This window comes from Protopterus annectens, chromosome 15.part0 (genome assembly GCF_019279795.1).
Source record: "Protopterus annectens isolate FY-2018-M chromosome 15.part0, PAN1.0, whole genome shotgun sequence".
NCBI classification, from domain to species: domain Eukaryota; kingdom Metazoa; phylum Chordata; order Ceratodontiformes; family Protopteridae; genus Protopterus; species Protopterus annectens.
In genome coordinates, this window is record NC_056749.1 from 229,071,229 (window position 1) to 229,085,711 (window position 14,483).

The following is a 14,483-nucleotide window of genomic DNA, read 5'->3' on the forward strand; positions in this document are numbered from 1 at the left end:
TGAGCTTGTGTGGTAGAATTTTGCAGTACAGTTAAAGTCTACAGGTTTTTCACTCTCTCTCCAATAATGTTCTTATATTCTTTCATTATTTTTGTCACTCTGTTTTTCAAACGTGTTTGAGTTGTTTCCCACATCCCTACTGGAAGCAGGAAGAGTTGCATGCTATTTGTATTCAGATTGTATACTAATTACATGTCCAGATTTTTGGTTAGCTGTCCCTATTTTTCAAGGCCCTTTGTTCCTATTTTCAATGTCTTCAGGTTGAGCGCTATGGCTTAGGCTACTGCAACAGTGATCTATTGGAGAACATCTACTGTTAAGGAAAGTTTTCTTTCACAACTGTACTTTCACCAAAATCTGCAGGCCACTATACAATAACCTCCACTACCCTAACAATGAGGTTCACTTTGCAAACCTGGAATATTTCCATAACCACCAGAGTAAAGATGTTTCAGAGCCTTAGGATTTTGCCTATAAAAGTTACTTTTTGCTCGTCTGCCCTTCATTAACATAGTAACTGTTATAGTTTTCAACTTTAAATTCAGAACTGATGCACTGTGTCCCAAAATATGATGTAGTTTGCATACATTTTAGTGCTTATATTTCCTAAGCATTGAAAAAAATTAAGACTCAAACATGATGTTAATGCAGCCAGTAATAAAGTATGAGTAAGTACAGTATTAATGCATAACAAATGCAGAAAACACAAAATGCCAGAAAAATGTCATACTGCAAATCTGATTACCAATCTAAATAATTGACATACTCATCGTCTTAAAGGTAGCAGCAGTAGGAATAAAGAATAAAATGTAATCACAAAGACAGTAGAACTGTTGGTATGAAAGTATTCCATAGGCTAAAACAAGGCAACACTGAGAACCAGTAATGTATACAGTCACTAAATAAAATGAAGCTGCATAGTTGCAACAACTGCCCAAAATAATGAAAAATAATTATTTTGCTTGAAATAAAAAGCGTTTGTTTCATCAGGTCACCACATTGCTTCCGTACATTTTACACTGCATTAAGAAAGCAAGTATTGTTTGAATTACTGTGAAGTTCAGTGAAATGCACTAATGGTACAGTTCCAGATTTGGTATGCATTTATGTTTTGTAAAAGTTTACTGTATTGATTAAAGTGATGTTATCATAATTAATTTCCTGTAGCAATATGTCATATTGGAAAAGTCTCTCAGTAAACAGCAGTTTCAGAATACCTTCGTTATGATGCAGTCAGCTTCACAGATTAAACTCAGCACCAAAAGCAAGAAAAAAAACACCGGCAGAGTAGCACCATTAGACAACCACATATGAGGCTCCCAGCAAAACCAAATGGACATAATTTAGGCATAACTATCACCTTCATGCATCATTAATATCACATCTGTATTGCCAAACAGCATGTTTTGAAAAGCAAATGAAACAGTCCACATCAGCACCGTTGTATGCAACAGAAAAAGCAGTACTTCTGTTAGAATTGAAATTAAACCCAGTCAGGACCCTGAGCTCTAGAAATTGGTTCACAAAAACAAAGTTGTAGACAAGACCCAAGACCAGGATGATATCAACCAATGAAAAAAGAAAAGCTTACCCAGACTCTGCCACAACGTGTTGTGAGGGAAACGTTAGTTTGCTAATGCTTTCTTGTATTTTGTATTACTTTATTGCCTTCTTCTAATTTGTATATTGTGATTTATTTTCTTTACACTGTGTTTTACTTGTGTTCTGCTTTTATTTGCTTATTAAAACTAGGAAAGAGACCACAGCTGTGTGGCTTTTGAGTTGCACAGAAGTTAGAACAGGTCAATTAAGGAGTCACAGAAAATAGAGCAGGTCATTTAAGGTTAATTGTCTGTGAACTGAGGTGGAGCTAGGAACTAAACCTTATATTTAAGGGGTAAAATAAAACATTTCAAAGCTTTACTGGAAAAGCTGACCTAGATTCTGCCACAACTTGCTCTGAGGGAAAGGTTAGTTTGCTTTTGCTTTCTTGCATTTTGTATTACTTTATTGCCTTCTTCTATTTTGTATATCATGACTTGTTTTCTTTACACTGTGTTTTAATTGTGTTCTGCTTTTAATTGCATATTAAAACTAGGAAAGAGACCACAGCTGTGCCTCTGGTGAGTCACACAAATTGTCACACCCTCCTACCCTGGTACTGTTGTGTTCTTAAACTCAACTGTCTTTCTAGTTGCCTGCCCCTTGTGTTAATTTGATCACATATCTCCTTCCCTCTCCTCTTTCATTGGCTGTTGTGAGTAAGCGCAAAATTATCATATTGTGAAATTATTCCCCTTCAGCTGTTTAAATTTACTGGCCATCCCACTGTATTCCATAGAACCAGAATACAAATTGCCCACCCCCTTTCAAATCTGTCTTGTTCTTTTAAAATGAGTGGCTCTCCACTTAGAAACCTAAAGCTTAAGTTACCCCTTCTGTCATATTAACTGCTTAATGCACACTGCATGCTTTGGATATTAACCCATTTTCCATCTTACCTTTAAAATCTGCAATGTCTATTTCAAGACCACCAATTATTGAAAAGCCCACATTCTGCCTCTCGTTAGTCATCTTGGGATTAGGGTACTTCTGTTTTCTCCTGGTAGGAGAAGGAGCACAGGGGATATTATTTCCTGGAGACTACTGATCACTGGAAAGCCTTATAACTGCTTCATAGGTGACAGCTTGGAATGTGCACGTGTATTCTTCTGTTGGTGAGAGAAGGAACAAAGTACATTGATTTCTGACTGTTTCTAATTGGGCAGTGAGTGTCTTTGCTTGACATTCCTGATTGGTCTAGTTGCTATTCAAGGCATCAACCAGGAAAAGGCTACAACAAGCCTACAGACCCTTGCATCATCTGGGACAAGACTGTAGATCACGAACAGGCTGTGGCCTGCAGCTCATCTTGGGATTGGTGCTAATATTTTGCTTCTGGTGAAAGAAGAAGCAAAGGATAATTGTATCCCAGCAGAGTGAAGCTGTGGTGAGACCAGCACTAGTAATAGGCATGTAGTAGCCATTCACGTGACTCCCCTCTTCTCATCACTCTTGATAAGCTAATTCTTTGTTTTCAGTAAGTATTGCTTGTTTTGTTTCTAACTTCAGAATATCTGCCTAAATACTTCATCCTTAAATGTTCAAGGTCTACTTATTAGTTTCCCTCAAGTGTTTGTCAGTGCTTTGTATAGACGTAGACACCTTGAGTGACATTTTTCCTGTAAAAGCATGACTAAAATTTCAGCAATACCTAGTTGCACACAGGAGAACTAGTTTGTAGTGACAAGCACTGTCCTCAGAGATGCAAACTGAATGCTCCTGACATTGCATTATATTCCCACTCCAACTGTTTAATCAATAAAAAAGGGTCTGTTGCCATGGATATGAACTTTCCCACTGTCTGCATTACCAGCTTGGTGAATATGGGCATCATGAGTCAATGTAGAAATTGCCTCATGTTTACTGACAGGCATTTAATTCTCAAACTGACATGGTATGTGAGAGATGTATTTACACAATGTCACTGGAGCAAAGCTCTCACATAAAAATACTCTCCGTGTCAATAAGGCTGTCAGTAGTACACACACTACACCCATCACAAACAATTCAAAGCAGACACATAGACCCACATATGCTGAGGCACTTGAATGTAACCTTCCTAAACCCCAAAGACCTCTTTGATGAAGTACACTTAACAAATACCCTCAGCAGCCCTAAATTCACTCTTTCAAATCAACACCCACATCAAGACATACAACCACATCTCATGAAGCCTCTACTTCTAAGCCCATAAAACAAGCCACCACACAATCTAACATTCGGGTCACTGGAGACATTGATGTCCCTCTCATCAGGCTGAGTAACGGGAAAGTAATGGTCAGTTGCTTATCAGGGGCTAGGATCCACCACATTATGCACGCACTCAGTTCTTTGGACCACAAGTACCAGTATGACTCAGTCATAGTCCACGTGGGTGTAAATGACATGAGACATACCTCCCTAGACTATATGAAGATTGACATGGTCAATGGACAGGGGTCCAGGAAAGTAAATAATGTGGGAAGAAATAGCCAGGTAATTGTTATGGCTAGGCTTGTATAGACCCTAGGGCTGATAGCCTAGTACCAACCTATGACATCATGGAGTTCTCAGAATATGTGCCCCAGGCTGGTATGAGCCTAGCATTTAGCACCACTTTACCTATTCCAAGGATGATGCCACAATACGAACAAAAGATGAATGACTTTAATAATTGACTTGGTTTCTGGTGTCATTCTAAGGAAGTGCAATATTTGTCAGCATGGAAAGAGATGGTCAACAGACCAAGCTGCTTTGCTAAGGATGGTCTGTACCTCTCCTCTCTAGGCCTTTGAATATTAGCTAAAATGTTGTCTTCCTCATAGGGCCTTTTTTAGGCAATGCCAAACTGAAAGTACTTCTGACATAGCAAATCAAAACCAAGAAAATCTAGAGGTATTACTGCTCAGTGCTAGGAGTCTAAACAAAAAAACTTCTCTCCCAGGAAGCTGTCTTCCCTTAGAGAATGCTGACGTCTTTGCGGTCACTGAGACATGGTTTAAAGCCATGGAAAGCATACCGACAGTGCAAGGTCATAATGCTTTCCACACATTTAGACCAGCTACTACACAGACAGGGACTAAAGTTGGAGGTGTCTCTACTTATAGCAAACATAAATATACCTCAAGGCTGGTGAAACAGAACAATGCACTTGAGCTACTCCATGTTCAAATTACCATAGGAAAAAATCCAAAACCACTTTTTTGCAAGGTGTAGGTCCCACTCTATGACCCAGCAAACCTATACCATGTATTTAAACTTATTGGAAACACTCACCATAAACCTAATACCATATTCATGGGCGACTTCAATTACCCCCACTATAAACTAGGAATCCTGTATGACCAAACGCATGAGAGAGAGATTCCTGGGTTTTGTAAACACGCACTTACTGGACCAGATTGTCAGTACACCAACCAGGGATGCAGCAGTACTGGGTCTGGTCCTCACTAATATGGGAGAGTGCCACACACCTCCTAGTGTAATGTCTTCCCTGGTAAAATCAGACCACAAAATGGTCTCCTTTAAAGTAAAAATAAAACCTGGACCCCCATCTAACCCTGTAATGTTCAGGAACTACTTCAAGGCTAACTTCTTGCTGTTAAGTGGTAACCTGGCTAAATTTCAAGCCCCCATAAACCACGTGAACACTGCTGCCTATGCAGAACTGTTCACTGAAACCCTGTACAAGCCTGTTAACAGTTGTACCCACCAGGAAGAAGTACAGGACTAACTAAAAAAAAAAAACAAGGCACCATGGCGAAATCACAAAATCAGTAGGCAGTATAAAAGAAAGAAGAGAATCATGACAAATCTTAGGAGGTGCAGCACCCAGCAGGATAAAAGCACTCTTATCCAACTAAGTAAACATCTCAGAGAAAAGATAAAGTCTACCAAAACCAAATCTGAGGTAATGTTTGCCTCCTAGGCCAAGGACAACCACAAGGCATTCTTTAGTTTGTCCGCAACTTCAAAGGCAAAATACAATTGTTTGCAGAACTCATTGTAAATGGAGCCACCCATACTGAGCCAGAAGATATAGCAGACCTACTGGCTGACAAATTCAGCTCCAACTTTACCCCTCTCTCACCCACAATCTTCCCTCAGGAAATACCATCAAATATAACTGCCCCCTGCTATAACTAGGGAACAGGTCCTTAATGCTTTCTCTAAGACAAAGAACTGCATCAGTGGGTCCAGACAGTATCCCTGTATGCTTTCTAAATAGCATGAGACATGACCTATCAGGCCCTCTGGAATTGCTATTTATCTGTAGCCTCCAAACAGGCTTTGTGCCTCATGAATGGAGAACAGCAGCAGTCATTTCTCTGCACAAAGGTGGGCTATCTACATGCCCTGGAAACTACAGACCCATAAGTCTTACTAATCTTCTATGTAACACCATGGAAAGAGTTATCATAGAAATTATCAGTAATGATATAGTAAACCTACAGACAGTGGACTGAACCCAGTTTGATTTCATCAAGGGCAGGTCATGCCTACTCAACATTGTGAACTTCTTTGAGAAGGTCACCAAAGCAATGGATGAGGGCAAAATGATTCACACTGCCTACCTTGACCTGGCGAAGACATTTGACACAGTACCTCACTTGGGCATTGTTGACAAACTCGGGAGGTTAGGTACAAACCCATTTGCCACCCAGTGGGTAGCCAACTGGCTTTTACTGACAGGACCCGGGAAGTTAGAATTGGGGAGTCCACCTCTAGAAACAGGCCAGTTGCAAGTGGAGTCCATCAGGGATTGGTCGTTGGACCACTCCTTTTTGGCATTTACTTCTCTGAAGTCAAGGCCAGTATCAATGATCTCTGGCTGACTAAATTTATAAATTACGTGCTGTCATTGAATCTCAATCCGACACAAATGTTCTCCAGGAAGGGCTGACACAGACAAACAACTGGTGTCAGAGCCATGGACTAAAGCTAAATGCCAAGAAATGGATAACTGTATCCATCTGGGAAGTCATCCACTCTTGATAACTGTGATATTGACAGCACACCCCTTAGAGTTGACCCAGTAGTCCAGGAGTTAGGGACACACACAGATCGTAATCTAGTCTTTGACCATCATGTGTCTATAGTATTGAGGAAATCATCCTGTGTTGCACAACTTATAAACAAAGGTATGGTATCTAGGTCCAAGGAAGTCATTGTTTCATTGTATTCAGCACTCATCAGACCTGTCATTGAGTACAAGCCCCCTTTGGTATGTACCTAACCAGACATATCCAACAAATGGAACATCCACAGAGGTTCTTCACTAAAAGAATACAGGGCATAAGTAAAATGTCCTATGTAGACCATCTCAAGGCCCTGTCCCTTTATTCTGTCTCCTACAGACTGTTGAGAGGAGATCTATGCCTAGGCATACAGGGCATTGTCAGACCCCAGTCTGATGGACCTCTTGCATATCCATAAAACATTCAAAAGACTTAAACCTTGCCTGTGATATAAATAGGACCTGCTGGAGATACAGGTGTGTATCCCAGAGAATGCCTCATCTCTGAACAGGCTCCCCATCCATGTGAAGCAGTGTTCCTCCCAAATCCAGTTCAAGTGTAATTTGGATAACTGGATGGGGAACAGGAAATTCATCCCTGGATTGGCACCTGTGTCTCTAATGGATGCAGGCAGCCTGTAAATGGTTCATCTCCCAGGCCCCTGCGTATAAATGTTTCACGCTGCTTACACTTATCAAGGGTACCCAGAACTTGTCAGAGATTTGGAATGCATGGCTAGGCTTAAAAAAGCCCTTGTAGTCATTAGCCTAGTAAAACACTATGAACCTATAAGAAACCAGGTCTCAGCTTCACAAGATATGTAATTAATTCAGCGATTTCATCTCTCACTGAACAACAGCTTCATCACTTGGTATGCATTTATAAGAATTCAACACAAGACAACACTTGCAAGGAAATGTAGTTCACTCCTCTAATGGTACTCATAGCTGCTACATTTTATACCGGAAGCAAGACTACAAATAAGAAAATGCTTTGTACTTTTTGGGTTGTGTGCTTTAATGTGTTGTCTGCCACATAAGTAACAAGAGGCCAGAAGGTGACACATGGAGCATAACAAGCAGCCACAGGCTCTACAAGGATCACAAAGCATGGTTTGCTGAAGCCTGATTCAAGTCCAAGTGCAAGAATGTTGGAGATGGAGAGTTAGGTATTCCCTGCTTTTTCTGATCTAGTAGAGGAGTGTTTGGAATTAGGATACAGAAGTTTGGTTGTGTTAAAAAGCTAGAGGAAAATTATATTTATTTGTCTATAACCATGCATAAAAAGTAGCAATTCAGTAAAAGAAATCATGTGCTGGTAGATACAGTGCAGACTTAATGGCCTAGGATATTAGTATGGTGTATTTATTTCAGAATACCTAGAAACCTAGCTTAATACAGGGCCGGGAGGAATTGCTTGAGTGAATCACCTAATCATTAAAAGCCTGTTTGACTCTTCCATCTGGAGGGTACTGGCTACACCTGATTGGTCAGTATTCCAGGTCTATGGAAAGCAAAGTTAGAATAAATTAATTTGATTAGGTTAAGCATAGTACTGTCACAGAACGTTATTTTTATTACCATTAGAGCAAGTGAAAGGGAAGTGAGAGGGAATACAGAAGTCATATTAACATAAGGAACAGACAAATCCAGAGCCACTGGGTTTAATGGTCTTTTGAAAGGTTTCTTTTACTTTTGGAAAGTACAAGAGAGCTAGCTGCTTACATAAAATGTATGTCTGGGTCAGGGAATGTGTCACAGTACAGCAAAACCTGCATACGTTTTATTACTTAAAAATTAATACAAAACTACATGTTGGCAACAGTGGTGTGCGCAGTTCAGATACCTTCTGTAACAGATACATGTGTCATCATGCCTAACAGTGTTATGGTATGTTTCTGAGTGCATTAAGTACATGGCATGAAAAGTTGCTGAGAATACAAACAAAAATATGTTGGGAATAGAAAAAAGAAAGCAGAGTCTCGACTGTGGATGATCTGCTGTATGCAATTTTTTAATGAATAAACTTTATTCCTTTATTCATTAAATATTGCATAGAGTACACTGTCCATTCTGTGACTCTGCATTTGTTAAACTGATCAATTACTGTGGCTAATACTCTAACATCCCAAGGATGTTATCAGTATGTGTACACTGTAAACAAGAGAAACAGGTACGGGTAATGTCCCTTGAGAGGTATGATCATAAATGAAAAATTAATAATGTGTTATTCATATTGTCACTGGATGGAAGCTGAGACAGGAAAGCTTCTGTGCGTAAAAAACAGTGTCCATGTCATACCCTTCATAGCCACTCAGCTGGAAGAATGTGAATGTGTAGTCAGTGGGGGAATTTAAATTGTAGGTTTTTAAGACTGATACTTGCAAGCCAGCATGTAAAACTTACTGCCAATCCACACACACACTTGTGGAACTCCTGTGATAAGGAAAGTAGAGGGGAAGGTGTGGTTTCTATCAGGACTTTAAACTGACCATTCTTCTGGAAGTCAATGAACCTTTCAGACTTCTCTACAAACACAGTATATGAGCGCTCTGTAATTAATATGATAAAGGATGGCAGTACGAAGTGCAACAAAATAATCATGATAATCTAAGGACTGTATATAAATCTGCAACTGATTTTAGTAAGTATGCAATAAAATTGTGAAATGCACAGAAGTTGTATAAAACTTGTATCAGGAAATGCACGAAAATTGTATCCATTTTTTTTGTGTCATGCAATAGATATGTAAACCATAACATTACGGAAAACACTTTGTGAATAAGAGTGCTGTTCTATTGTGGAACTGTACTGTGAATGAAACAGTAACTTTTGTGTGGATATTCTACTTCCTTTTGTTTAAGGCATTAAATCATAATGATGAACCAGACCTTTCTGGCTACTTTAGACATTTCCTTTGGGATGAGTCTGTTGTTTAAAAAGTACCTTAGACTCACTGAAGGGGAAATTGGTTTTATAGACTAATGCTGACTGTGTACTTCTCGTGTTGACTCATCTTAGACATCCCTCCAGGACCAAATTTAACAGATCCCAGCTCACAGTAGCGTTTGTTTCTCAGTCTCTGTTCAGCTCTGCTTGGATACGATTGTTACAGAACAGCATGTTTTTTAACAACCATACTTCATTTCAGTATGTTCATTTTTTGTTATTGTTTTTTGTCTGCTGCATTGTTTTTCTTAGTAGTACATAGAGCTTAATAATTCCTTTAAACAGAGGTTAGGTAGTCGGTAGCAAGCTGAACAGTCAGTATCCTCCTGTCATCCATGTGTCTATTGAAACACGTTGCATTTTATATTTCCTGCGTTAAACCATACCTTGTATGTGAATATTTTAACACTGTATTAACTCAGGTTTCTTTAGGTAAAGACTTCTATTTAACTGTAAAGGAGTTTGGCTAGCTGTCTGCCTGTCTGTTTTAAGGGTACTGCTATCTTTTTTTGCACAGTTGTTGGAATCAACCTGTAGTAAAGACCACTCAGCTTAAAACTGCCATCATTTTTATTTTATTTTATTTAGCTTAGTTTTTAAGAGTGGTATAATAGCAGGCAATCTTTTGTGTGCCACGCTAATGTGACTGGTGGCATTATCCACCATGGAAACTGGGAAAGGATTGTAACACTGAAAGGTATTACAAGCCACTTTTGGAAGTCAGAAATCAGTTTAGTCAGATTACAGTTACTGTGGATACTTTAGCACTGTGAAGGACTAAATTCAGACATAGGGGAAAGGCCTGGGAAGCCATGAACTATAAACGCTGCTATGTTGTTCTTTTGATGGAGCCTGTTTGACTGTGGTTGCTGTGTGTCCATTGAGCAAGACATCAGTGATCATTTGCTCCATGCTGTTAAGGCCAAACTTCACTTATTTATTTACACTGGTGCTGTTCAAAAGACTGTAATCTCTACACCTAACAGGTGTTTTGAGTTTTGATGAGACTGGTCATGAAGAACTAGTGGAACTAGCCAGAAGATAGCCTTTTCAAATAGCCAAATATTTACAAGCACTGTTATATTAAGCAACATCTGTTTATATTGCAAAGCAGTGATGATTGTCCTAGTATCATCCCCAGCATGATATCCAGATTCAGATCAAATCTATTTTCCAAACTTAAGCCTTGGCTTGAATCAATAAAATGAAATAATTAGAACATCCATATGCATCATTAAAATTAAACTAGTAGCAGGCAGATATGAAAGTGGATAGCAAGCACATATAAAACTAATAAATGCAAAACTTTGAAATTCGGTTATGTATAATGAATTTGTTGTGCTTGCCACAATGGGTCACATGGTCAATATAACATTTGAAAGAGAGAGGTTTTGAGGGAAGTCTTAAATTGCTTGACTGATTTAATTCCAAAGATAAGGAGCATGATAAAATAAATAAATCTTATCTCAGTGTTTCATATTAAACAATGGAATCACTGCAGAGAGCTCTATATGACAGGTGAAGCTGCAGCAAGAATGTGATGTGGGAAGCTCCCAAGTCACTTGGAGAAAAAGCAGTAGTCATATAATCACACCTCTGGTTTCAGTTAGCCAGAGAAGACTGCACAGCAAGCATTAACATGAGAGTAATGGCTTGCTCCATTTATTAACGCGTTTCCACCTTCTGTACCATGTGAAGCCAGTCCAGCTCTTCACTATTCATTCCCTAATAAAGCGGCAAGGAGAACTCCTGTTACGCTATACCCTCCTTTCTAAGCTAGTTTATGTATCTGTTGCCTCCTGCCCCTCCTAAAAGCCAATAAATTCAGCAGGGGAGTCACTCTTCTCCAACTACATTTAAAAAATATGGAACAAACTCCCATCCACAATAACCACCAGCAGCTCTGTTACAATTTAAAACCCTCCTAAAATTACACTTAAAAGACACTTGGCTTTGCTCTTGTAACCATCCCGATAAGTCCAATTCCCAGCCTCACTAACCTAATACTACTCCCAGCCTCACTAACCAAATACTACTTATTTCCTGTTATTTACTGTACCAATACTCAAACACTTCTACATTAAACTAATCCCCATCTCTTCATCTCGCTAAACTGTGTAGACTCAAGGATGATGCGGCTTTATCCACTACTAAACAATAGTAGGTTCCGGCATTATGTGTGTGGCTTTTGAATGTCTCCAAGCATATATTTTGTATCTTTGTTACCTAATTGTGTTTTTTTTTTGTAAATTACTGCAGCTATTACTTGTATATATCCTGTAATCTAAAATTTGATTTTTTCTTATTTTCAGTATTTCTAACAGTATAAACTAATATTTGTTTTTTTTGCAGTCTGTAACTCTTACTAACAAGTGGAGCTTTTCTCCCTGGGCCTCTGCTGAAAAAGGACCTGTGCCCAGTTGGACTTTCCTGGTGAACAGATGTGAAATTAATAAATAAGTAAAGGTCACAACCCTCTGTGGTGTGCCTTAGTGATTACAGACAGACCGACGATTCAAGGACTATTGCAGACTACCCACAGCAGGTGTGCAGTGAGTCAGCAAGATCCAGTGATCTATGGTGTCAGAAGTGGCTTAGAGATCTATGGATTAAAGAGGATTATTGTTGAATAGTAACACTGATCCCTCACAACTAGGCAGTCATTAGTGACACCAGTGAGAGCCAGCTCACTACTCTATTGTCTTCCTGAAGCCAGGTTTGAATAAATTAAAGAGGTAGGGGGAAATGAGAAAAAAAAGACTGAAGCTGAACTGTAGTCTCCTTCTATATAACCCTAGTAACCAGTAAAACTGCACACCGTCCAAACCACACAATAAAAAAAAAACACAAAAAATGCTGTACCAGTAGCTATATTAGGATCTTTAATTCAATATTTATTTTAATTAAAGATCCTAACGTTATTACTGATACGGCATTTTTTTAATTTCTGTATTGCAGGATAGAGATGGACCAGTAATTCTTCAGGTTATGCAGTTCCAAAGATATCTAGTTGAAGATGGGCATAAAGTCTCTCTTAAATTTGATAGAAATATTCCTATTCTCAGGGAAAATGTTATCATCAGGAGAATAACTCGGCCCAGCAAATGTTTTACAGGTTGAATAGAGCATGTTCAAAATCAGATCCATAACCTCAGAGAAGTCAGCATATGAGAGCTCACACCAGGCAGAATCAGGGAGATAGTGTCTACTTATCTTTTCTGTAGGGTGAAGACCATCTGTGTGCTCATAGTAATATTAGGCCTAGGAGTGAATGCAATGCCATTTTGTATACCTTAGATCTGTGTAAAAATACTTTGAGAAACAGAATGCTAGGACTGCATCATTCTACAGAAATTTCGTATGAACCCCATTTGAGAAAGATTGCCAAGAGGATGTAGTATTGTTGCACACAATTTTTAACAGTATGGAGTATCAAGTACATTATGAAATAGAATTATTTCACCATAATACTTAAACAAGCATTAATAGGTTTCTTTATCAATGTTTAAAAACACTGTGGAATGTGCTGCCCTTGATGATCAGGAAACTGTAAAGTGTAGCAATGTTTAAGTTAGTGCATGGTTTTGTGAGTATTAACACATAAGGATGTGAACAGTTTGATGACCTCTGCAGAATTGAGTGAGAAGGGGCAACTACATTGAAGCATTGTTAACCAAACAGGCTCACTAGGCATAAATGCTTAAATTACTTGATCAGAAGTACTGAGTTTGCAAGTGGTGTCTGGGGAGATCAAACTTAGGTCTGCAGGTGAAATTCATTAGCAGTTTATACCATTAAAGACTGAGCAGCACTGTGATTCAGTGATTAAAAGCTCTACCTCACAGCACAATGGTCCAGTGGTCAATTTTGACCTCTGGACACTGTCTTTGTGGAATTGTGTATGTTTGTCCTATGTCTGTTTGGGGTTTTGCAGGTGCTGTGATTTCCTTCCATTTCCCCCCCCAAAAAAAAAAAAAAACGTTAGTTCATCAGCTACATTAAAAATTGTCTTTTTACTCTTATGAGCTGTGTTATGGCTTATAAGGGTTTGAGAAAGAGTAGTTTAATGAAATTGTCTGAATTTTACTATGGATAACAAAGCCATTCACTAGTTCTCTAAGAAAAGAAATCACATGGCCTGGAAGCCTGCAACAAGAAAAATGAGGAAAGAATAACATTAAAACATGTTTTAATTGCATTTTTTTCTGTTTTCTTTTTTCTTTTTCTAGATAAAAACAGTGGTGTTTGACAAAACCGGAACTATAACACATGGTTGCCCAGAGGTTATGGAGGTCAAGATTTTGATAGAAAGCAATCGTATGCCACGGAAGAAGCTACTGGCAGTCATGGGAACAGCTGAAAATAATAGTGAGCACCCTCTAGGTGCAGCAGTGACAAAGTACTGCAAACAGGTATGCTGTCATATTCATCTGATTCTACTGGCAGGAAAAAGCATGCCATCATCAATCACACGCAGTTTTGACATTATTTATGCATAGACATATGGGTTACTTAATCAGTGCCTTAATATCTGACAGCATTCTGTTGAGTTTTCTGTATAGGCTTCACCTTTCACACTTTTGTGTAGGAGGAGATCCCCTAACCCTTACTCACTTAAATATCTCTGTAACTAATTTTTAGGTTGCCAAACTTCAAAATGAGTGACACTTGCAAATAAGATGTTGTCAATGAATTGGACATCATCAGATTGTATAGATGTTTGTTAGTATGTTTTGATGATTGAAGTTAACATAAAAACACAGATTTTGATATGATAGATAGGGCTGACTGCTGGCCCACCTAATCTCCCCTTTTCCGTAACTGTTGCATAAACTGTGTAAAAGACATAAACAAGAGTTTATATTTTCCCGAGATCTCATAACAATTGTCTTGTACATCTATGCCTTACAGAATTTTTTTTGCTGTTTTTCATCTG

At 38.7% G+C, this 14,483-nt stretch overlaps 1 protein-coding gene across 1 annotated transcript in view; it reads left to right on the forward strand.

Annotated features, from left to right (window-relative positions):
• ATP7A (ATPase copper transporting alpha) overlaps positions 1 to 14,483 on the forward strand; it is a 2,674,176-nt gene that overhangs the window by 1,992,840 nt on the left and 666,853 nt on the right. The window contains exon 16 of the mRNA XM_044057744.1: positions 13,777 to 13,959. Coding sequence (XP_043913679.1) covers positions 13,777 to 13,959 — 183 coding nt within the window. The remainder of the gene's footprint in view (positions 1 to 13,776; positions 13,960 to 14,483) is intronic.